This window comes from Sciurus vulgaris (assembly GCF_902686455.1).
Source record: "Sciurus vulgaris genome assembly, chromosome: 9".
Classification (NCBI taxonomy): Eukaryota; Metazoa; Chordata; class Mammalia; order Rodentia; family Sciuridae; genus Sciurus; species Sciurus vulgaris.
In genome coordinates this window covers 104521980-104546337 of record NC_136469.1, presented here as the reverse complement: position 1 = coordinate 104546337, position 24358 = coordinate 104521980, and the positions used below count along the sequence as shown (strand labels likewise).

Sequence of the window (24358 nt, the reverse complement as noted above, 5' to 3'; positions counted from 1 at the left end):
TGAGAAAGGATTACCAAGAGAGGTCAGGGTCAGGGAGTGGGGCTGGGAGGTGAGCAGGTCATGAGGGGCTTTCCTTCTTATCATCTCAACTCTTTAAACTTTTTACTGAACATGTATTATTTTTATAATGATTTTTTTTTTTTAATTTGGTTAAACTAATGCCTGTAGACCGTCACCTAAGGCTCACAGCCCGCTTCTAGGGTTGCCTCTGCCCTTTTGTTTCTTGCCAGTATTTATTTGCCTTTGACTTCAGCCACCTTGCCGAGCTTGGGACTTAGTTTTCCTGGCTGACAGCTGAGTCGCTGATATCCGGCCTGCCTGTTCCAAAGTGCAGCAGAGGGGATGAGGCGGAACGGGAAACACCATCCCACCACATAAACTGCACGGTGCACCGGGAGCCCGGAGCTGCACTCCTACTGCCACACCTAGCACAGTGGCCCTGGAAGGCACTGTTATATGATCAGATGCTGAACAAAGAACAGACCCGTGCGGGTAAATCACAGGGTCTGGGATTACAAGAAGCAAAGTTCTTATTTCCATCAGTTAAAAAAAAAAAAAAGTGGTAACCTTTGAAAAACAATTGCAGCCAACTTTATTAAAAATAGAATCTGAGCTGGGACAAGTTCCAACAAGACTATAATGTCAGCTTTTCAAAGCACCTCTGAAAGCGATTCTGTGTGCCGAGGGTGCTACCAACACACAAAAGAAACAACAACAAAGACCCAGGAAGGATGAGTCACAATGCACACAGTGGGGACCCAGAGCAATTTCTTCATAAAACAATTTTTAAAAGCAACTTATAAGGAAAACAAGTTAGAATTTCTTCCTTAGGGGGCAAAGTGGAGAAAGAGTCTTGCCCAGGAGAGGAAAATAACGGGAACAATGATGTGACAAGGTCTGTAAAAACCATAGAGAGCACAGCCACAACACACGGAGGGGAGACAAAACACAGGAGCCAGGAAGATCCTCGGAGATCAGACACCCACCCAACACCTCCCAAGGTAGTTCCTGCATCTGCTTCTCAGGGCACTAAGCCTCTCGGTCACATTTATACCAAGAGAGGCCACAAAGAACATGTAAAGATGATATCTACACACAAAAAGAACAGGTCATTAGTTATAAACAGAAATCAAACAAAAATGACAGAAGCCAGGCACAGTGGCACATGCCTGTAATCCCAGTGGCTCGGAAGGCTGAGGCAGGAGGATCATGAGTCCAAAGCCAGCCTCAGCAAAAGCAAGGCACTAAGCAACTCAGTGAGACTCTGTCTCTAAATAAATTATAAAAAGGGTTGGGGATGTGGCTCAGTGGTTAAACACCCTGGGTTCAATATCTGGTACCAAAAAAAAAAAAGATGGCAGGAGTGGTGAACTCTGCTGCTAACACCACATCTTTAAATCTATGTTCAAAAACTACTTATCAACCACATTTTCAGAGTACAATGATGCATAAAGGACTAGTGTCCGAAAGCGCTGGTGTTCCTGGCCTTGCCATGGCAAAGGTCTCTCCCTAGCCTCATGGAGAAAGTGAAGCACAAAGGAACTGATGCAGCCCAAGGTAGGGGGATGGGTCAGGAACCACCTGCAGGGCTCAAGGATGGAAAGGGGGAAGAGGCCCTGGGGCCTCAGATGTAATTAATAACAACAGATGGCTCATAAACAGCAGGTACTGCATCCCAACCCTTTTCTAAGGAATTTCTGCATATTTTACTCATTTTAATCCTCATACCATTCCCGAGGGATGTGCCATTATGTCCCTATTTTAAAGATAGGGACACAGAGGCACAGGGAGGGTAGGCAACTTATTCTAGCTCACGCAGCTAATTAGTAGTGGACCCGTGCTCAGACTCACACAATCCGGTCAGAGTGGGTCCCCAGCCACTCTTGGCTGTGTTTCACTGGAACACAGCCTCTCATGCATTAAGCCTCTCCTTGCGACCACAAAGACTAAACTAAACTAAAGCGGGGGCCACAAAACAAAGAAGGGGTTGCAGTGTTGTGCAGGGGCACCCCCTAAAACATTTTAGATGAGAACACACACATCCTCTTCCAGAACCTCTGTACAGAAGGCTACAACCTAAAGGGAACACACAACAGGCTGGGAGTAGGGGAGTGAGGACATGTCGAGAGGAGGTTTTGTTTTGTTTTGTTCTGTTTTCCATAATTGTTTCAAAGGCTGTGAGTTTTTATCTAGCCAAACAAGAAAAGAAAATAATGTTACCTTTTAAGAGTTTTCTGCTAAAAAGCAAAGCTAAATTCTAAGGAGTGAACCAGTCTACAACTAATAATGGAATACAGAGAAAACTTGATTCCCTAATGTCTAAATTCTTGTATAGAAACGGACAATAATAAAAACAATAGGACACAGAGAGGGAGAAATTACTCTCATATGCAGAACAAAATATATTGCCATTTCAATACAGTTCATCTCTGTCACTGGGATCACTGCTGGGGGACAGAGGGAAGCTGAGAGAATTGGAGTAAGTTATAAGAGGGAAAAAGTACGGTTGTTTTTTTTTTTTGTTTTTTTTTTTAATCCAAAGAAAGCTGCAAAGTATCTGACATGCCTTTAAAAGACACAAATGCAGACTGTAATGCTGAGTCTCTAGGTTCGAACTGTCCAGGCCAGGGCTCCTGCCCCTCAGAGCGGTCCCCTGTCTGGGGCACACTCCCTCTCCGGCTGGTCCTCCTCACCATGTGGCTTCAATGTCACTTCATCCCCGGCCCTCCCCTCTCACGGAATGCTGCCTGCTCCTTCAGAGCACTTATCACAATGGGTAACACCATAATTGTTTGTGATTATTTAACATCTGTCTTCTCAGTCAACCACAGATCTGCAAATTACAGCCCACGGGTCAGATGTGACCCGCTGTTCTTGGACATCAAGGTTCGCTGGAACACAGCCCTGATCATTCATCTACCATTGCAACTGCTTTCACAATACAGCAGAAGAGTGGCATGGCTGTGATGGATATGTTATGGCCCACAAATCCTAAAACGTTTACTGTCCAGCCTTTTGTAGACAAGCTGGCCAGCCCCACACTAGCCCATAGAGTCTATAATCCTTATAGGGCCATTATGTCTGACTCAGGTGCCAGCACCTCATAAGTGCCTTGTGTGTAGAAAGAACTTGATAAAGTTGCTGACTGAATAAACTCCAGAAAGGGGAAGGATAAGCAGCAGATGCCACTCATCATTCAGAGAACTTCACATCCATATATTCATTTAAGCCCATTAACCCAAAGCAGATTACTCTTCATCTCCCCGTTCCACACATGGAAAATGGATGGAAGCTGTGAAGCCCACTCATCCACTTAAGGCTGAGCCAAGATTCAAACCTAGGTGGCTCAGATCCAGAATCTGAGCCCTCCACCATGCGCCAGGAGAGAGGATGCTTTCATTCACAATTTTAGTCATTCCTTAGCTGCAGGTGCAGGGCCCGGGCAGAGAGCCAGGCCTGGTTCTGAGAACTTACCCTTTGGCTGCTAGCTACCACACATTACCTAACCACCAGCACATCCCAGCGCGGTTACAGATGCCCGTCCTGCTGAGTTAGCAGACAGGTCACTCCAGAGCTCCCGTCCCACGGAGCAGCCCTGAACATAACCCACCCTTCCTGACAGGTCACTGATGTGGACTCACCGTCCCCACTTCACAAGTGAGGGAAAGGGGGTCAATGGAGTTTAGTACCTTGCCAAGGTTAAGTGTTAGCATGAGGCAGGGGTCACTGGCCACTGTTACTCTACAGCCCCAATCCCTGGCTGAATGACAGTTCTTCTCTAGGCTTTAACAGGGGGCCAGTTGTCACAAGATGGTAAAGGGCATTTCATTCTGCACTGTGACAACATGCATTTCTACCCTTTATGATACTGAACGGGGAAAAACGACTCAGGAAAAAACGTCCACATGACTTGACTTAATAATTGTAACATGGAAGCTAAAATGTCTGCTATTGAAGAAGGTTGAGCCAGGGATACTGACAGCATAATGGCCCGACATTATTAAAGGAAAGAAGGAAAGAACAGTATGGACTGCTACAGGCTCTGTCGGCTGAGACCACTCTCTACGCATTTAGAGACAGTACCCTGAAGTCTTCACAGAGGTCAACTTCAACTTAAGAACGGAACAAAGACTCACTCCCCTGGGTTCTTTCTTTGTTTTGTTGGTAGTTTTTTTTTTTTTTTTTTTTTTTTTGCACCAGGGATTGAACCCAGGGTCACTTAGCCACTGAGCCACATGACCAGTCCTTTTTATTTTGAGACAGGGCCTGGATACTTGCTAAGGCTGGTGCTGACCTTGCGATCCTCCTGCCTCAGCCTCACGGGAGTTGCTGGGATGTGCCATGGCCCCCAGTCCCAGGTCTGTTTTCTAGCTGAGGGTAGAGGAGGAGGAAAGGGTCACCCCTGACATAGAACATAGTGAGCTAGAGACAAGAACCTCATTCTTTGCCCAGTGTTTCAGAGACACCAAGACATCTTCTCCATAAGCTCTTCTCTTAAGCCCCTGCTTACCTAGAGGTTCTCTTCCCTTCACTTTCTGGAAAGGCCATGCGGTGGGCATGGGATCCTGACAAGCCCAGGTCAAAGAAGCCAGAACTGCGCATTTTCCTAGAGCGATTTTGCCCTCCTACCTTCCCATCACCCAGTCCCCCCATCCAAGCTCAAGGCCGCATCAATAAAAACCACAACTCCAGGGCTGGAGTTGTGGCTCTGTGGTAGAGTGCTTGCCTAGCATGTGTGAGGCACTGGGTTCGATTCTCAGCACCGCATGCAAATAAATAAATAAAGGTTCATTGACAACGAATAATAAAAAAAAAAGCAACTCAACCCCAGCTCCCACTCACACAGCTCCCCCTCCCCCACAGCACAGGGAGAACTAACAGACTCACCGTGTCTGAATGTGTTTGATGGCACCCCTGCCCTTGGGAGCCATGCCAATCTGGATCAGTATCACACCCTCGGAGATATAACAAAAACGTCCTGGAATGTACTAATTGTGAAACAGAAATATAAACTTCTGTATTTTCTCCCCCTACCCACATGGGGTTGCGAAGAGACAGGAAGTGAGCAGAGACCTTCTCAGGAGCAGGAATGCTACCCAAAGCATTAACACTCCGCCTGCAGCGTAGGTCCACAACGTCTAGATAATGAGTGGACAGAGCAATTTTGTATCTGTCAAGTTTAGTAACAAAAAAATTGAGGTTTGTGTTTTATTTATCTTTGGATTTTTTAATTCCACTTTGCTCCTGGATCCTTTTTTATTGCATTTTACAAAAATATTGCTTGTAGGTGGAAAATAAAAATAAAGGTCCTTCCCTGTAGACTGAAAATAGCTGCCAACAGCAAAACATTTAAATGATATTGAGTTTATTTCTTAAACCTGTGATAGATGCTCAAGTTCACTTCTAATAAGAGACATACAAACTGAAAATACACCAAGACACCATCTTTCCCCCAACCGGCAAGGCTATGTGTAACACATTGCACACGCTCCCAGTGGCCGGCAAAGTGGAACAACCCCTCAAAGTCACACCCGCCAGCCTAGCTCTAGAAAGTCAGTTGACAGATACACCCCCACAAATGCACCATGATGCACAAAGTCACTCCTTGAAGCCTTGTTTGTAAAAACCAGACTGGAAAACTAACTACATGCCCAGTCTGTGGGGCCTGGTTAAGTGAATTCAATACATTCAACCTGAATATCCCACAGCTATTAAAAAAGAATGAGGTGCTTGCCACAGGCTCACCTCTAAGATACAAAAACACGGTCACATGAGGACAGACTCAGATGTATTATACATTCTACTTGTGTTTTCAAAAACTAGTAGAAAAATATAAACATATTTGCTTGTATATGCATAAGATCTCTCTAAATGGAGAAACATAACACACTGTAAATATTGGTAGATGCCAGAGACATGAATTAGATGATGGGTCTATTTTCAACACAAATCTTTCTGCACATTGTGAAATTCCTGCCATGTGAAGGCATATTACCTATTCAAAAAAATTTACTTAAAAACTTATAAGAGGGGCTGGGGTTGTGGCTCAGTGGTAGAGGGCTCGCCTAGCACGCATGAGGCACTGGGTTCAATCCTCCTCAGCAGCACATAATAAAATAATTATGTCCACCTACAACTAAAAATATTTTTTTATAAATTAAAAAGAAAGTGAGGTTAGCACTCCATGTATTTCTCAGTTAGAAACGCCTGTGTTCACCAAATAACACCAAGAGGAATGATTCAATATACCTTTCACCACACCGCGAGCCCTCACAGATTAGGTAAAGAAAAACATCATATTACAAAAGCTCAGTCACGCACCATCACACTGTGCCCTCCAGCGATACGTAGGCCAGAAATCACAGCTTCTTCCTTCTGTGCCCTCCCTCCAGCCCTGTTGGGTCTTCCTTGATTAGAGCCCTCATGTCTCACCACTACTCCTAGCAGGAACGGTTCTTATTTCACAGGTCCAGAAAGGCCTAGGTGACCTGCTCAATGTCACGGAACCAGAAAGCCACTGGAACCAGGGAGTTCCTAGCTCAGGGCTCTGACCACTACACTGTTTCTAGGCCTCAAACTGAGCACTAACCGATTCCACTGAAGCCCACAATAATCCAGGGAAGAAAGTTCTCTCATCACCCACTGGTGTGGATGACAAGGGTGTCTTTGAGAGACAACATCAGTCTCTCACACCCTGCCACAGCATGTGGAAACCCTAACTAGACCCCAACCAACTGCTGGCCTGTCTCCTGAGAAGTTCTCCAACCAGACCGGCGGTCTGCAATGCAGCTTAACAGGCAGTTACCTGAACCACCATAAAGAACCTCTGTCCAAGTGAACGTCTCACCAACTATGGGCCCTGAATCCCAGGGAGAGGAAGACAACCTTAGGTGGCACAGGGATGAACATTTTTAACTTTAGCACTTATGTTTTCGATCTGTACCAGAAGAGTGCAAATCTAGCTCACTGAACCCATCATATTATAATTTTAGCAAAGAAGGAGGTCAAATTAAAACAAAGTGAACAGACACTATTAAGGACAACTATTAAGTAAATAAGTTCAGGTGAAAAACAGAGTGGAAACCTTGAAGCACAAAACTGGCATTTGAGAGGCAATGACCTAAGGAATTGGATCCATCCCATATTCTCTCTCTAGAGAAAAAGAGAAAAAGAAGCCTAGACTAACAGGTTCCACCCCCAGCATACAATGCAACTAGTTCTGAATGTCATTTTATTTGTTTTTAATAAAAAGGATCACACTATGTTGCCCAGGCTGGCCTTGAACTCCGGGGCTCAAGCAATCCTGACTCATCCTCCCAAGTAGCTTGGACTACACAGCACACAACACCTCACCTGGCTGTATAAATTTGCTCTCTCTTCTCCACACCACATTGCCTCTTTCAGATCAACGAGTCAGTATCCCCAGTTACCAAAGCATCCCCAAAACTTGCGTTTATATGACAATGTCCTATGGTGGTTTATTATGGCGACTCGTAGGTCTAGTTTGCCCTGAATAGTTTTGATTACACCTAGTATCTTGTTATTTTGAGCATTCCCCTTTTCACTTTAAGATGTGCCTGACTTGGGGAATAAATTAGTCTCTCCCTATGATCCTGCTACAGTGTAGAAGTGATTAGGAGAGAGCCAGGGGCCTCTCTAGCCCTATTTCTCTAATACCCCTAAAACAGTAAGAAGGAACCCCCCTCTTCAGCTCTGTAGCACCTACAGTCAGAACCAAAGCAAGTGGTAGAGTTTTGCTTCTGCTTCCCTGAAGGCAGATAAAGTGCCCCACTCAATGCAGACAGCAGGTCAAAATGAGATTTCCTTGGATCCGGCAATGCCAACAGCTTTGTGCTTTCAGCAAATTGAAGGAAAATATTAAACCACTACAAAAATGAGAATTATTATGAGAAGTAGCATGCATGATGGTCTCACAGCTCAGAGTGCTTCCATGAACAAGAGCTCCCTTGATGCTCAAAAAACAGTTATGAGGTGAGGAAGGTACTTCATTGTTTGCTTTTGCTATAAAGTGATGAAGAGGTGCACTCTGAGATTTACCAAGCAGGATTCCAAATTCCAAACTCCTCCACTCCACAACTATCCAGAAGAAAATAATTATTTCATTTCGTCCCCACCCCTGGCATCTTGCTGCTCAAATGAGCTCCCCAAACCAGCAGCATGCCCATCACCTGAGAGGTGGTTAGAAATGGTCGATCTCAGCCCCATCCCAAAGCTCCTGGATCAGAATACACAATTTCATGAGATCTTTAAGTAATTCTATGAACAACACAGCTGGAGGAGCACCACTTGACTACAAGGCAATATTTTCATTATACAAGACCACATCTCTTTATTCACCTATCGGCAATGATTTATTGAATGAACATCTACCACATATGTGCTAGGCACCCTGCTGCCCTCTGGAAAATCAACAACAAATAAGACGAATATAGCTCCTGCCCTCATGGAGTTGCCAGTCACATATGGTGGCTTCTCAGCTTCATGTGCTCATCAGAATCAACTGTGACACTAAAACATACAAACACAGACACACGCACTCAGGTCTCTAACACCTACTCCAAATTACCTACACCTACATATAGTCAGAAACTATGAGACTGGGGCCCTTTAGATACTGTATATCAAATAAGTCCCCACTGATAGAAACACTTTGCAGAGTAATTTGAAAATATCTAATGTATTAGTTCACTTCCCATTGATATAACAAAACGCCCAGGGTTGGGTAACTTACATAGAAAAAAGGTTTGTTTAGCTCACAGTTGTAGAAGATGAAAGTCCAAAGAGCATGGCACAGACTCTGGCGAAGGCCACAATGCCCAGTAAAGCGGTAGATGCGTATAGCCTAAGAGCAGCACTTCTACTTCCAGAGCTATATCCTGGAGAAAGGAAGGCATATGTGCAAAGATGTCAGGAACAAGAACACTCACTGCAGTACTGTTTCCAGAAGAGAATGTTTAAGTAGCTAACAAATTATCCCTAAACAAGGGAATAAGTAAACCATGGTCATAAAGCAGTTAGAATGAATACACTAGATCTCTGTGTCAATATAATCTCAAACATAGTTGTGGGAAAAAGAAAAAGCCACAAGATCACTTATTTTCACATACACTCACAAGCTTTGATACACTGCTTATGGATTCACAAAGCCTAAGACATGTATGGTGGACACCATACCAACCTCATGAAAATGGTCTGTTCTGGGAGAAGCAGTGAGGAAACAGGGCAGTGGGGGGCTTTTCCAAGGTATGATATCTAAAAGGTTTTTAAAAAAGCAACAAGCTATGGCTAAATTTCAATATCTGTTAAATCTGAAGGGTGGGTATTTGGCTATATAATATATATTACATAATTTTTTCCATACTTTTTTGAGTGTTGATGTTTTATGATATAATTACTTTTTTAAGTTTCTTTTAGAAGCTTCACAGGTGATGTGATCTACAGCCAGAGCTCAGACTCTGTTCTACAAGCATAAATTAAAACTGTGCTATTTAATATTTGGAAAAAAATCTACAGAATGGCCTCAATCTATAGCTCTTGGAAGTTAAATTACTACCTTAAGTAATTTTACACTGACATAAAGAAAACTTTTGCATGGCAGGTAGTTTCGATAAGCAATGCTTTTTAAGAGGCCAAGGCAAGCAAGGAAAATAATATTTCTCAAAGTGTGGTCCTCATGTCTCCTGTAACAGAGTGTGTGGAAGAAGGAATGCGAAGCAGGAAGGAAGAGTTATTTAAAATCCTGATTCCAGGATTCTACCTTAGACCCACTTAATCAAAATCTCTAGGGAGAGAAATCCAGAGTCTGAATTTTTAATAAGAGAATGCACATCATTCTTTGATACATCCAAGGCCCACTAAACTTTTACTTTTTTTTTTTTTTTTTTTTTTTTTTTTGTGGCAGTGTAGGGGTGGGGATCCAACCCAGGTCCTTTTGCATGCGAGGCAAGCACTCTACCAACTGAGCTATATCCCCAGTCAATACAAAGTATTTTTAAAGCTGCTGTAAACCATACTTTTAAATCCATGTGTGCTAGGGCTGTAGTTCCAGGGTTGCCTGGCATGTGTGAGGCCCTGGGTTCGATCCTCAGTATTGCACATAAATAAATAAATAAAATAAAACCATGTAGTTCTATATTCAATAAGGTAACATTCACCATACTCTGACAATTACAATAAAGTACAATATTTTCCAAATATTCAAGACAGTAATTCCAACAGGACAGTCAAGCAAATCCTGATAAAAACTGGTTTCCTGTATAGTATACTTAACCTAAAGGGCCACGAATTGTATTTTGGGAAGAAGAGCATATGTAGACTTTCTAAAAGAACTTCAAAAAGCAACCGGGTAAACAGGAAGATTCCACAAGTCCAGCCTTGATGCTGTGCTCAACGGAAAAGGCCCCTGACACAATTTTCACCACAGCCAATTTCAATCAAAGCAAAGGGACTTGAATGCAAAAATGTATCCCAAGTTCTCTCTCAACACTCAGGACATCATCTGCCATCTTTCTGCTACAAGTTTTCAACCCTCCAGGGTGACCTTCTGTTATCCATTATTCCTTCAAACTCTACCTTCTTATTCCTCCCTTCCTTTCCTGACTCTTGCTTTGGTCCCATGTTCTTCCTTGTCATTGTCCCATTACCTGTGTTCAGACAGAAACAACGCTGCAATCTTGACTCCCTAGCCCTGAAGACTGCTCCGAGCCCCTGGGCTAAAAACAACCCAGCACAACAAACACATGAAGAGACGTTCCACCTCACCAGAAAACAGGAAAGTGCAAGTTTAAGCCCCAAAGATGCAATTTTACACCCAAATGCCACGTCTAACAATATCAAGTGTCTGCGAGCACCTGGAACAACTGGAACCCTACAAACGCTGCTGGCTAGAGTGCAAATTGGTGCAACTGCTTTGGAGAGCAATCTTGTAACCTATTAAAGTGAAAGATGTCCACTTCCTTTGACCCAGTAACTCCCTCCAAGGAATACAACACAGAAATTTTAAACATCCAGACAGGGAGAATAAATTCACAACCATTCATGACCCTAAAACAGCACAAATGAAAACATACATGCCTAAGTGACTATCAACAATATAATGAACATACAGTAGCACATTCATATGAAGAAACATTATACAGCCGTTAAATAAACCATAACCGTGTGTATCTTAATGGATAAATCTCAAAATCATAAACAATAAAAAAAGATTAGTTCAGTGATTCTCCTGAATAGTAAAATGTAAAAACACATGATAAACACCAAATTCATAATAGTGGTCACTCTGGAAGAAAGTCAATGAAATGGGGAAGGGCAGGAGGTTTTAATTATATTTGTAATATTTCATTCCTTCACTGGGTGGGGAATATACATGTGTTCACCCTGTTAATCTACATACTTTTCTGGATGCCTAAAATTCACCTCCACCCAGAAAAGGAATCTCACATCTGAGCTACCTTAAAACATTCAGAGGTTCTGAAAGTGGCATCAGGACTCCATGGGTAGGAACTATATTGGACCAATGTGGGAAGGTAAGCTTTCGGAACCAACAGGGTATGCCCCCCACCCCACCTCATGATCTTAAGATTATCCACAGCAAATAATCATTCTCTGAGCTGTGGTAAAATTCCATGAGAGGAGTTATATATTCCCAAAACTCTAACCCACAATCCCACAACAGAGACATTCCAGAAAGCCTTTAGTGCCAGCGCTGGAGGTTGATAGAGAATTTTTTTTATTTCAAAGTTTTTGCTGGTTCACTGTTGGATGGCCCTTTCTTTCAAAAAGACAAATAAGGCCTCTCAAACTCATAGACTAGCATTTGGTTTCACCACAACTGAAGGTTTATTACAAGAAGTTGCATTAAAATATGTAGATCAGAAAAGTTAACTAGACTAAACTTCACCAACTTTTACAACTTTTCATTCAGTTTGCTTTGAGCTGGCTTTGTGGGTAGGCTACAGATAAAACCACCAAGAAGTACCTTTCTGACGATACTACCAAACTTAATACCAACACAAAACCTCAACCAGCTTTAATAACTAGAAAGACTAGGCTGGGAAGGGAGAAAAATAATACAACACAAACATACCCAAATGCCAAATTGGTGAAAAATAAATAAATAGGTTTTATGGTGTGGGTAAACTGAAACACAAAGTTAATATCCACAAAAGGCATTACAATCTTTAATTCTCCCTAAATGCAGGCATTCAACTTTGTTTTTTCCCTAGGATTCCAAGAAAAACAAAGAAAAATGTGCAGACTTAACTGTCAGGTCTTGACCTAACAAACTCCAGCAGATTAGTCCTGTGGGGCCAGAAGAGCGGAATTTTTTTTCTTTAAACATTAACATACCTCACCTCAAGCTGCATTTTGAAAAACTCAACAATATAATGATTCCTAGTTGATACATTAGACTAAATTCATGGTTGCCAATTACCCTTGAGAATGGAAATGAATAACAAAAGGCAAGCTATCCTTTCTCCAAACTATGAGATTGACACATATTTTATTAGACTTTTCCAGGAAATTTGTATCAAATGAATAGGGGATAACATTTAAACCAAATCAGGAATGTCTGTATTTGGGAGAAATGTAATTTGATTACAAAACAAGCTTTGAGCCTTTACATGACACCAGGCATGAAATAAATCATGCAACTTTTTATTTGGTTAATTAAAAAAAAAAAAAAAAGCCTTTTAAAGGCACTCTAAAAATGCAGAATGCCTGCCTGAGGTAAGTAGTTGACTTATAAGGATAAAAACTATATTTATAAAAATCCTCTACTTTTGTTTCAATTTTTGCTACTTATTAACTTTTTTATTTTTATTTTACTAGGGATTGAATTCAGATTGAATTTATCACTGAGCTGGGTTCCTGGCCATTTTTTTATTTTTAATTTTGAGACAGGGTCTCGCTAGGTTGCTGAAGCTGGCCTTGAACTTGGCATACTCCTGCCTCAGCCTCAGGAGTCACTGGGATGACAGGTTTGCACCACCCCCCTGGCTCAAAATTTTCCTAATTTTAAGGTCACTTTATTTAAAAAAAAAAAAAAAAAAACCTAATACTCAAACTGGTGTCAAATATTATCCTGGGGTTGTTCCATGGATGCTAAAATGCTGATAAGTTCAACAGGTTTTAATTATGGTAGGTACTCATGATGTTGCTAACCAATTAAGAGGTGAATTTTTATAAAGACTTTTTGAAAAAATACTACTAAGATTTTTGTGACCAAAACGTGTACGTGTGTGTGTAGTGTATGTGTCAGCTTTACAAGATGAGAAAAAAGGTCCCTAGAAATACAATTTACCCAATGTCAGTATTCGATTCTTGTTTAACTGGAAAGATACTCAACAGTACAGCTTCCAGTTCTAACTCACAGTGACTATAAAAGTGTTTTCCTACAAAAGCCACAAGTAGAAAGTGTATCAATATTAAAGAAACGCCCCATTATATAAATTGGTCTTTCTATTGTCCTGCTTTGGGAATTTTGTTCAGCTTTATCTGTATGAATATCACACTGTATTAGAACTGTTTTATCTTTACCAATATTATGCCCACGAGATAAGGATCAGCTGGGCCCCTTAGAGAAAGGGACTCCCCACGAGATAAGGATCAGCCGAGCTCCTTGGAGACAGGGACTCCTCTCATTCAATTATTAAGCTCTTTCATGTAGTATGTGCCAACATTAACACAGCAGGTACTCAAGAGATGGCCATTTATAGGTACAAAACTTGTAATCTATTTGATACATGGCATTTCCTCCATAGCATACCATACAGCACTATAACGAATGACATAAGGATGAGACGATTAAGCCAATTTGCATTGGAACAAGTCACATTTCATTTCTCCTAACAAATGCTTTCTCTTTAGAAAATTCCTCAAACAGAACACTCAAATACTCAAATAAAAACAAAACAAAGCAAAAAAAAAAAAAAAAAAAAAAAAAAACAAAACTTCCATTTAGGGCCATAAAAATATATAGGAAGTTAAATCCATTGGTCTGGACAAAAAAATCAGAGGATAATCAACAGGGGACATTTCCTCATGCTTGGTAGCAGCTAGAACATTTTCAAAATTACAACACACCAGTCAAACAAGCTTTACTATCTCCAAACCAGACACTGCTGTTTGGCCATGCTGACTTGCCCTAAGCAAGTTGATCAAGAATTACTATGGTGGGAATTCATATGGAAGAAGTAAAGGGAACCACCATTAAATTCCCAAAGGACAATAAGGCTTCAATGGGCTGGGAGGCAAGAGCAGAAATGAGGATATTTTCCATGTTCTCTATATCTTAAACTGGCACAAGAGTATAGGGAGAAGAGGTGGTATTCAGCTCAGTCACAGGAGGATTTGCTTTGTTTTGTTTCTGCTCTGCGGGTCCTCTCTTCTCTGGTGGAAGAAACAAGTCCACTTTTCAGTGCTTCGTCTTGGTCTGTTTGTCTCACCCAGAAGGATGGTATCTCAACACCCTTTTGGGACACACATCCACCTGTTTAAAATATGCCAAATGGCCTGCTTTAAAAAGAAAAAAAAAAAATGCAGTCCCCACTGGTTCTTACTACAACTACTCAAACTGGCAGGGACTAAATACCATTAGGCATGGAAGGATCAGGAAGAGCACCCAGTGAGCAGCCCAACAGTAAGGCAAGGCCCAGAAAAGACCTACCTGGAAACAATTCATCTCTGAGTGAAGAGTCTAAAGAGAGGTCCAGTGAACATTTATGTCTGCTTGGGTGAAAAGACAGCAGTCTCATCACCAAGCCTTCTCCTCTGGAAATGAGTCTGGGAGGGGCTGATGTGACCTGAGCAGCCTTTTGTAAGGGGCGGGACTAATAATTCCCACCTGGGCCTTTGTGTACTGCCACAGAGCTTGCATAAGAGAATGTGTGGGTTGTTTATATTAGTGGTTGCTTCCATCCAGTAGGAGGAAGCATAATCTCCACAGTCCCTTTCACAACTGAAGGTAAAACACAATGCAAAAGATTTGGACAATAACAGCTAGTCCTCTGAGTACTTGCTATGTACTCACTCATGAACCCCAGCAACAAACTTAAAGCACCTGTCCAGTGAGATAACCATCACCACACTTTTTTGTATAGATTAAGAAGGCAAAACAGAGGGCAACCTGCTCAAGGGAAAGACAGGGAGTAACGAGCTCAAGGACAAGACAGGCAGCAACTGGCTCAAGGACAAAAGACGGCAGCAACCTGCTCAAGGACAAGACAGAGGGCAACCTGTTCAAGAACACAAAGCTTTCACAGGTTAGAAGCAGGACTTGCACCCAGAAGTCTGACTTTGGAGCCCAAACTCTTCATCACTTGCTCAAGATGTAGTATCCAAACAGAAGGATAAAATGTTCTGTTTATGAATTACCAGGCACTAGCTTCACCCAGTGATCCTAAACTTGGTAGCTTTTTAAGTGACCACAGGAGGTGTCAACACTGACCACAGTACTGGCCTGCTTCTCTCATGTTCTCCCAGGCAGCTTGTCTCACTGGCTGAGTTCCAAGGAAAACAGGTTGTGACATTCTGCCCAGGTGTGCCAAGGAGCCCCTGATGCACTGAGGGAGGGAAACAATACGGAGGCTGGCTTCCTCTTGGGACATGCTGGCTCTCAAAGTTTCCAGCCTGCTTCAATATGGAAAGGTGTCACCACAAACAAGCAGGACAGGAACACTACCAAGAGCAGGGACCCTGTAGGCCTGAGGCCACCCCAGCAGGCACAAAGGACAGCATTCAAGCTGCTGTGGTTTCACAGTCTCCTCAGGTGCTGGTTGCAGCAGAGAGACACTGAGAAGAAAAGCATCCCTTCTCACTGCACCAAGCAACGTTAATGCCACTCGACAGGAAGAAGCAGGAAACCTGTCTCCTTGTGGAGAAAGGAAGGAAAAAGAGGAAATGGAAAAAGCCTCCAGGAGCCACCCACATTATCTAACTCGCCCTGCATCAACCCAAGGCAGCTATCACTTTGGGAAGCCCCAGCCTTTGCTCTGCTGGCTGTGGCAATAGCCTTGCCCAATGGCGCTGAAAGCTGAAGCCAGAACGGCGGGGTCTCAGTTGCACCCCTGAGCTAACACAGGGTTCCTTAATGATCCTCTGCCATGTGTCGATCTTGTATAACAGAATTTGGGGCAGAAGATTGAAATACGTGATGGAAGAAGGACATCTTACCCCAAGGCTTCTCAATCAAGCCTCCTTCGGATGCTTTCAGAGGTCAACATTACTAGTTTCAAGAGAGGTTTCCCCCAAACTGCACTAAAAGACCATGTGTTCCCACTTGGAGAGGGCTGGGAAGAATTTTGGAGAGTGCAAGTAAAGCACACACCCTGAGCTGGAGATTGGCTCAGTGGCAGTGTGTCTGCCTAGAGTTCAGGAGGCCTTGGATTTCATTCTCAGCACCAAAAAAAAAAAAAAAAAAAAAATCCAACCAATAAAATCTTCACACCCTGCACAAGGGGGGCGGGGCGGGGACCTTACCCCAAGCTGAGCTTCCCAAGGTTCTGACAAGATAGGGTGCCAGCAGGGTACTCCCTGGGTACCTAAACTGGAGGTTGTTCCTACAGAAACTGAAACGGAAGGGAAAGCAATGGGAGATTCCCAAATTAAAGTGACCACTAGATCAAAGACCCAGACCCCATTAGAGCCCAGTGATATCCCTTCGCAGTGTCCATGCCCACCAGCCTCCTCTGGATCTACAGTGAATGGGACACCATGGAGACCTCCTCCACACCCACCGTCCCCACCTTTGGGGCCCACAAATGCTACTGCCAAAGAACTTTGCCCCTCGTTCACAGGTAGGGAAACTGAGGTATCCAGAACAAATGACCATGCTTTCCTAAACCAGGCTGAAGTTCAGCTCTCTAACCACAATTTTGCACTTTTTTTTTTTTTTTTTTTTACAGCTTATTACATTTCAAATTTCTCCAGATACACCAACTGTCCTTACAAAATGAATTGTGAATACAATCGAAGGACTAAACTCAAAATGAGATGAGGGCAGTCAGGGAGTCCAACACGGGCTAATTTACTGCAAAGGATGGGGGACCCCTACTCCCAGCTCAGCCCCACTCCCCTCCCCGGGGACCTCGAGCGCGGCCACCTCCCCGCCAGCGGCTTCCACCGCAACGGGAGGGCGGGGGCAGAGCGGAGGGCCCTGGGTTCCGCGGGCGGGCCCTTGGTGACGGGGCGGGGGGCTCGGGCGCCTCCCCCGCTGCTCGTGTCGCCGCCGGCCCGCCCAGCCCGGGGGCCGGGAACTTCTGACCGCGCCGACCGGACCCACCGCCCCCTCGTCCCCACCCTGCCGCTGCCAGGCGTGTGTGCGGCTCGGCTTTCCCTTTCTTTGCCTCGCCGCGCCTCGGGCGCGACCCCCGAGGCGGCGGCCACTCACCATATTACAGATGGAGGCGATGTTTCGGACAGTCATTAGTCTAAAGGTTGCAGCGATCCCGCACCGCCATCTTTACAAGGTGAAAACAGGACTGTCCATGGTGGAGCGCGCAGGAGGCCGGGCGGCGGCGAGGCGGCCTGGGGTCCGGCTTTCAGTTTGGCTGGGAGAGGGAGGCCGGGAGGGAGGAGGCGGCGGCGGGAGGGCGGGGAGGGCGGGGAGGCAGGCCGAGGGGCGGGGAGTGGCGGAGCGAGGGAGCCTGGGCCGCGGCCGGCGCGCGGGAGGAGGGGCGGCAGCGCCGCGGGAGTCCGCCGGCCGCTCCGAGCGCTCCGCCGCGCGCCCCGCCGGCCCGCGCCTCGCTCCCGCCCGGCCTCCGCCTTCAGCTTTTCCTTTGGATGCCCAGCTCCGCTCTGGCTGGAACGCGGGGCCTGGCCAGTGGTCGCGCAGCCGCACCCCGCGGCCCCCAGCCGCAACACAGCGGTGGCCCTCTGCCTTCCTCCCGTGGCGTCCTCGGGAGGCCAGTGACCGCTCTAGACGTTGGCCACTGATCGACCCGGGCTGAGGAAACGGGGACCCCAGCCTAGGGCACGCGCGCCACGGAGAGGGCCAGCAGGGACACCCACCGCTCTCAACCTGAACCCTGTCTCTCTGCCTTATCTCTGTGCATCCCCCACCCTTGCCCAGTATCCCCTGGGTATTGTTTTTTGGTTTTGTTTTTGTTTTTTGGGGTGCGGGGTGAACATGAGAAGTAGGGGTGATTACGTCCAACTTTTAGTTTTCCCTCAGGGTTCCAGCCAGATGGCACCCGCGAGAATCCAAGAAGTAAAATGGGGTCAGGACATAGGAGTGGCCAGAAAGCCCTGGCCAGCAGCCGGCCAGCAGCTGCCTGGTAAAGGGTGCCCAGAAAGGAAAGCAATCCAGCCTGGGCAGAGACCAGTCTGGGCAGAGGCAGCACTGCATTCAGGCAGTTTGTGACATTAGTAGGTATAAAGGAAAAGTCGTGGTTCTGGCCAAGTACAAAGACGAGCGGAAAGAAGAACAAAACTTGAACGCATCCTCCAGGAAAACATAATCTCTAGTTTTTGAGATGGGTGATGTTTCCCATTATTCGCATTTCTCTCATAGAAAGTCATGCCTGCAGGCTCCAAGTGCAAATTTGTACACCACTTAGCAGCTAAGTCTATGTGAATTGAAAGAAACCATTTCCAGTCGTGGGAAACAACGCTACACCCAAGGTTGCAGTTCAGTGCTATCAATGAAGGAAGTTTGTAAGAGCGATAATGATAAATTCCCAAATCAATATATTTAATGACAAATTGAGTTAGAAGAGAAATTAATATAATTGAAGACAGCTTCTGTATAGCCAAGGGTAATGTTTTGGGTGGGAAGTGGTGTTACACACTTAAGATTTAAGAGTTGTTAATTGCTAATACCCCTAGGACCTGTAGTGGAAATAGAAGACAACACTGCAGACTGGAGATTTGGGGGGCCATGTCAGCACAGTTCTTTTCAATGGATATAGCATTGATATTAATATCATTAAGCATTAATATTCCTGCTTAAGTCATCCAACCTAAATGTAATTTCTAAATAAATCCTGATGATAATAATAGCCATCTTTCATTTCTAACCATCATCAGTCTTGCTGTGCTTTACATTCATGATCTCCTTCACTTGCCACCATGAGTCTATCAGGCGGTAGACACTATTACCTCCTGTTGCAGATCTCTAACAGAGGTTTAAAGAATGAAGCATCCTGCCTACTTCTGTGTTACCCAAATATTACAGATGAAGTTAGTGTGCTAACCTAGGTTGGGCACCATTGATTGAGGAGGAGATGGCAAAACACCCAAACTATGATCAATCAGGGTACTGAGGTCCAGAAAAATATGAAGATTTGATAAATGTCACATGATAAGTTCAGGAGCAACCTCAAGGCTAACACTCAGGCCTCTGGATTCAGTTTCACAGAAGGTCCTCCGTAAAGGCATTAATTCAAAGCTTTAAATGAAATGGAAATTTTACACCAGGATAAGATTTTCAGTTTTCTCCCAACATTCGTACATGGATTGCAAAGTCCACTGGATTGAAAAGACCATTGACACAATGAAAATTGAATAGCATCTGATTACTGAGTGCTACCTCAGCAAGTTAAAGGGACCTTCTGCATGCCTTTCACAGCCTACAGCCTAAACCGAAGTGTTCGATATACACAACCAGATTAAAACTGGGGTAGTAAGTTACATACACAACAAATCAATTGAACATGGCTGAGCTTGTCCAACTCATGAATGATTAAATACATTTTACACTTGCTCGGGGCTGGTATTCACGGGTCTTAACTAGAGAAGGGCTTAAGTTGAAGAATTATAATCTTAGCTTGGCTCAGTGAGGAAACATTATTCAGAGGGGATGAGAGGTAACATCTTGAAAATGTTGACAAGTTGATGAGAGAACTTTGAGGAAAACTGTCCCACATACAGAGAGCAGCTTGTATGAAGGTATAGAATTAAGGACTGGGAAAGGAAGGCAAATGGAAGGACAGGTTATGGGCTGAAACTAAGTAGCCTGAATTTGAGGGAGGCATTCTCTCCAGGTGGTGTGCCCCTGAGTACACAAAGTGTGGTCCTTGAACCAGCAACCCTGGCATCAGCTGGAATGCTCTTCGATGCACAGACTCTGTTCCCATCCCAGACCTAAATCACCAGTTTCTGCTTAAAAGCGTGAGGAGCAGGCTGGGGTTGTGGCTCAGTGGTAGGGTGCTCGCCTAGCACGTGTGAAGCACTGGGTTGGATCCTCAGCACCACATAAAAATAAATAAAGATATTATGTCCCTCTACTACTAAAAAAATATATATTTAAAAAAAAAAAAAAAAAAAAAGTGTGAGGAGTATTGCTTCAGCCAAGCATCTGTGGTGGAATTCTGTTTCTGCAGGCCCAACAATCATTATCCTTCTTCCAGTAACTGCTCTGGGATTCTACTCTGGGGAATGTTCCCTCCCTGGCTCTCGGACCTTAGGGTTTAGGTGTGTCTGACCTGGTCCCTGGCTCCAGAGGAAGGCACATGACCAGGCTCAGCCATTGAGAGTACTCCTTGACTCAGTACTGATTGGTTTGGTAAAGAGGATGTAATAATAAGCTGAACCAGTGAGAGTCAGTCCTGGGACTTTTGAGGAAAGAATTGCTCCCCTTCCTGAGTTCACTGAACTGATCGTATGTAAATCTAGAGCTGATGTCTTTCCATTGCCCGAAAATAAAGCCAGCACAGGAAAAAGGAGCCAAGGGACAGAAGAGAGATCCTAATATCATTTACCCAGTTGCTGCCAGATATAACTCCTGGACTTTTCAGTAACTCAAGCCAGTAAAGTCTTTGTTTTCTTTGGCCAGTTCCAACTGGGCATCTGCTACTCACCACTTAAAGAATCCTAACTCACCAGTGCCTCCCTGTCCCTGATATTCATTCTGAACTCATGATGGTCCCATTCCTCTCTTCTGTACCCTCTAAACCAAACTTTCAAGTTTTGCCTCCTCCATTAGGCCTTCCCAGAGCGCCCCTAACACTCATGCTTTCCCTAGCCCTGCCAATGAACCTGTCCATCCGGATGGCCACTGGTGTTATACTTCCCTGTTGTCAACAGTTTTGCATCTGCCTCCTTCCTTTTTGCTCTCACCCACTCAGTCTTCAGGTGTCCCCTAAGATGCATGAAATGCCTTTGTGTTATGTTCTTATAGTACTGTCCATCCTCCCCAAATGGAACTCATTTGTAAATATGCTTATGCCACATAGCACAGAATGGAGAGGCAAGGGTGGCTAAGCAGGAGACGATGGTGTCAGGCTGTCAGGATCACCTGTGTGACTGGATAAGTTTCTTAACCGCTCTATGCCTCAGTCTCCTTCTCTATAGAGTGAAGACAATTAAGAGTACCCCTCAGAGTCTCATTTCACTGTTTTCTGCAAAGTACAAAGAACTTGCATGGCATATACTAACAACTACTATCTGAGAGCCATTAATATCGTGCATGGGGTTATTTGATGAATGCTCGTTTCCAACTCCTCATCAGACATGAAGTAAGAAACCGGTCTGGTTTTGCTCCCTATACTACACCTAAAGAACCAGGGCATTGTCCATAGGAGCAGCCAATAAACTGAATATTAAATATTTGGGCAAGCATCTCTTTCCTAGTTGTCTGGAAGCTCCTGGAGGGGCGGAACCTGGTCTTATTAATTTTTTTAAAACCTCATGCAGTCTCAAACACCATGCCTGGCACAGTAAGCTCTTTCCTTTCTCCTTACTGCCAAATAGGCTATTGCAGCTCATTTGATATGCAAATGTTAGTAAATGGTGGCTCTCTGACAGGGAAACAAGGTTTTGCTGGCTGTAGACTTGAGCTTAGTTACCAAACTGATTTCTGTGAATTGTATTTCAATTCTATACAGAACGGACGGCCTTTTTCCTTAATCATCAGGTATCCAATAGATATTAAAGACACGCTCTGAGCTAGAACCTGCAAAAGGCATTGGAGATCCCCAGATAAAACAAGGCACTCCCAACACCACACTGCTGGGTTTTTGATGCAGTTTTCTTCCACATTGTTTATGAACATTTTTGCTAATTTTTATATGCTCTTAGTATTAAATAAGGATAACTTTGGAGTAGATTGTCACATTAGAATCTCTCCCATGGAGAAATTAAATCTGAAATCATGGTGTAGATGCATGGTTGTATTTGTAGGTAGTCCAGATTCCCTAAGCCTTTGAAATAATTGGTTTATTTTGAAGAACTAATTGAAAAGGCCACGGAAGCATTTTTAAACTAGGTTGGGACATGATGAGATTTTTATTTGGTAATACATGTCGATTAGCTGAAAGAACAGTTTACTCTACTTGGCCACGCTATAGGAAAGAAGGTTGAAGGACAGCAGAAGTCCTCTAGGTCATTGAGAAATCTAAGACTCCCAGAACTGTTGGCAGCCCGGATTTACAGGGGTGGCTGTGGGAAAAAAGACAAGTGGACAGACTGAACACAGGTTTTTGAAGACAGTCAGTTGAATTTGTTGTTGACTGGAATGAGGGACAAGGACAAGTCCAAGGTTTCTGACTGGAATGTAGACAATGTCTTTTTTGCCTGTTTGTTTTGTTTTTTGTTCGTATAATAGGGAATGCTTCTAGAGGAGGCTCAGGCATATGTGATTAGGGAGAAGTGAGATTGGCTTTAAAGTTGCTGACTTTGAGATAACCATGAAATAGTTATATTGATTAAACCCTTGACCATACAAATCTAAGGCTCCGAAGAAAAGTCTGAACTGAACAAATGAATCTAAGCATAATTAGTATACAGAAGATAATGGAGGACAGGCAATTGTGGATGAAGTTGCCCAGGGAGAGTGTACAGAGTGAGAATAGACAAGGGAGTGGTCATGGAGGGCTCCCCATGCAAGGATCAGGAAGAAGAGCCAGTAAAAACTAAGAGTGCTTCCAAAGTAGTCGAACCCCACCCCAAGCATACCAAAAAAAAAAAAAAACAAACAAACAAACAAAAAAACCCCACACACATAGCATCGTAAAAGCCAAAGAGTATTTGAAGATACAATAAGTGGTCAAATGTTTGCAGCTACAAAATTGAGGATGGTAAATAAGAATAGTAACAATGGTCAGTTCTTGAACAAAGTTTTAAGATGCATTTAATCCTTTTGACGGTTCTATGAAAGAGGTTATATTAAATTCCCCATTTGAAAGGAGAGAAAGTGGAGACTCAAAGTTCAAGTAAATTGCCCAGAGTCATGTGCACATCATCTCTGAAGAGAACTTTGAATCCCATTACGGGCAGTCTAGGTGGAAGTGTTACGATAGAATGGCTGTGGGAGTAAATGAAAACGAGATAGGATGACCCAAAGATGCTTGCCTCCGAAGGAAAGGAGTGGGAGAGAGTAGACAATAGAAGAGCTCAAAAGAACCTCCAGTGAGGGCTTTCTGCCCACCTCTTCACCTTTGAAGTTAAACCTGACTCTCCTTCGCACCCCCAGGCCTGCAGGCTCACAATGCCCCCACCTCTCCCTTCTGCTTCAGTCCACTCATTCCTCAGAGCCCCCTTCCACAGGAAGGCTTCCTAGCCTCATCTTCTCCAGTCAAGTTCTAGTCAAAGGTGGTTTTTTTTTTTTTTTTTTTAATAATTCTTTAGAAACCTTGAAAACCTGGCACAGTGCAAGGCACCTGCTTGGAATGGTCCCAGATACTCAGCAAGTCATTACTGTACCTGAAACACTTGATAAAAACCCTCGTACTCACCATCTTGCTTTCCTGGTGGTTTTCTCTCTCCAGGTTCTGGTCTGAATTAAATAGAACTGGCGCCCTCAGGGGTGTGACAGGGTGGAGCTCCGTAAGTAAGACCAAGTGAGGAAATTGAAACAAGTGAGCTTCCCTAGCAATGAGATTTCCTAGAGAAGTTTGGCCATAAAATAAGGACAGATCCCAGAAAGAAGCTTGAAGGAGGTGAGAAAATCAGTGAGTTTGTCCATTTATATGTTCCTTTTATCAAAATGATTAGGTAGGGAGGCCCTGCGTTTGTCATTAAAAAGTGAGGGGCAAGTAGCAGTGAAGCTCGATGGGGGCACTTATTAGATGTGGGTAGTGGGGCAGGCAGAGCAAGGGCTCAGGAACTTAGAAGAGTAAAGGTTCTTCTGTTAGGTTGTGGAAATTGACAGGAGAGGTCTTCCATCTTCTTAGTAGAGCAGGTGAGAATATATTTCCTCCATTAGCCCCCAAAGGATTTGACTCTTCTGTTCACTGCTAGAGCCCTCGGAACTGCAGGCACATAGAAGGAGCTCAAGAGGTGTTTGTTGAATGAGACTATGATTAAAAGAGGGTACGACCAGAAGAAGGCTAAGCATAGACCATAGGATAGTTAAGGGGAATAATTGTTCTAGACAGATTTAGAACAGGCTTTCTTT

At 44.0% G+C, this 24358-nt stretch overlaps 1 protein-coding gene and 1 long non-coding RNA gene across 4 annotated transcripts in view; one reads left to right on the top strand and one right to left on the bottom strand.

Moving 5' to 3' along the window:
* The window catches only part of USP46 (ubiquitin specific peptidase 46), a 57664-nt gene extending 40057 nt beyond the window's left edge, over positions 1 to 17607 (bottom strand). Inside the window, exon 1 of one of the 3 annotated variants that reach the window (XM_079154076.1) lies at positions 17414 to 17607. In XM_079154076.1, the coding sequence (XP_079010202.1) occupies positions 17414 to 17449 (36 nt within the window). In that variant the 5' untranslated portion in view covers positions 17450 to 17607. Of the gene's footprint in view, positions 1 to 14692; positions 16426 to 17413 lie in introns of those variants that run through there. The other 2 variants (XM_079154074.1, XM_079154075.1) reach the window with 2 other exon arrangements.
* Positions 440 to 7992, top strand: LOC306669900. The gene is made up of 2 exons (XR_013766237.1): positions 440 to 2147; positions 2183 to 7992. It is a non-coding gene; the product is annotated as an uncharacterized lncRNA (long non-coding RNA).
* Positions 17608 to 24358: the final 6751 nt, after the last annotated feature.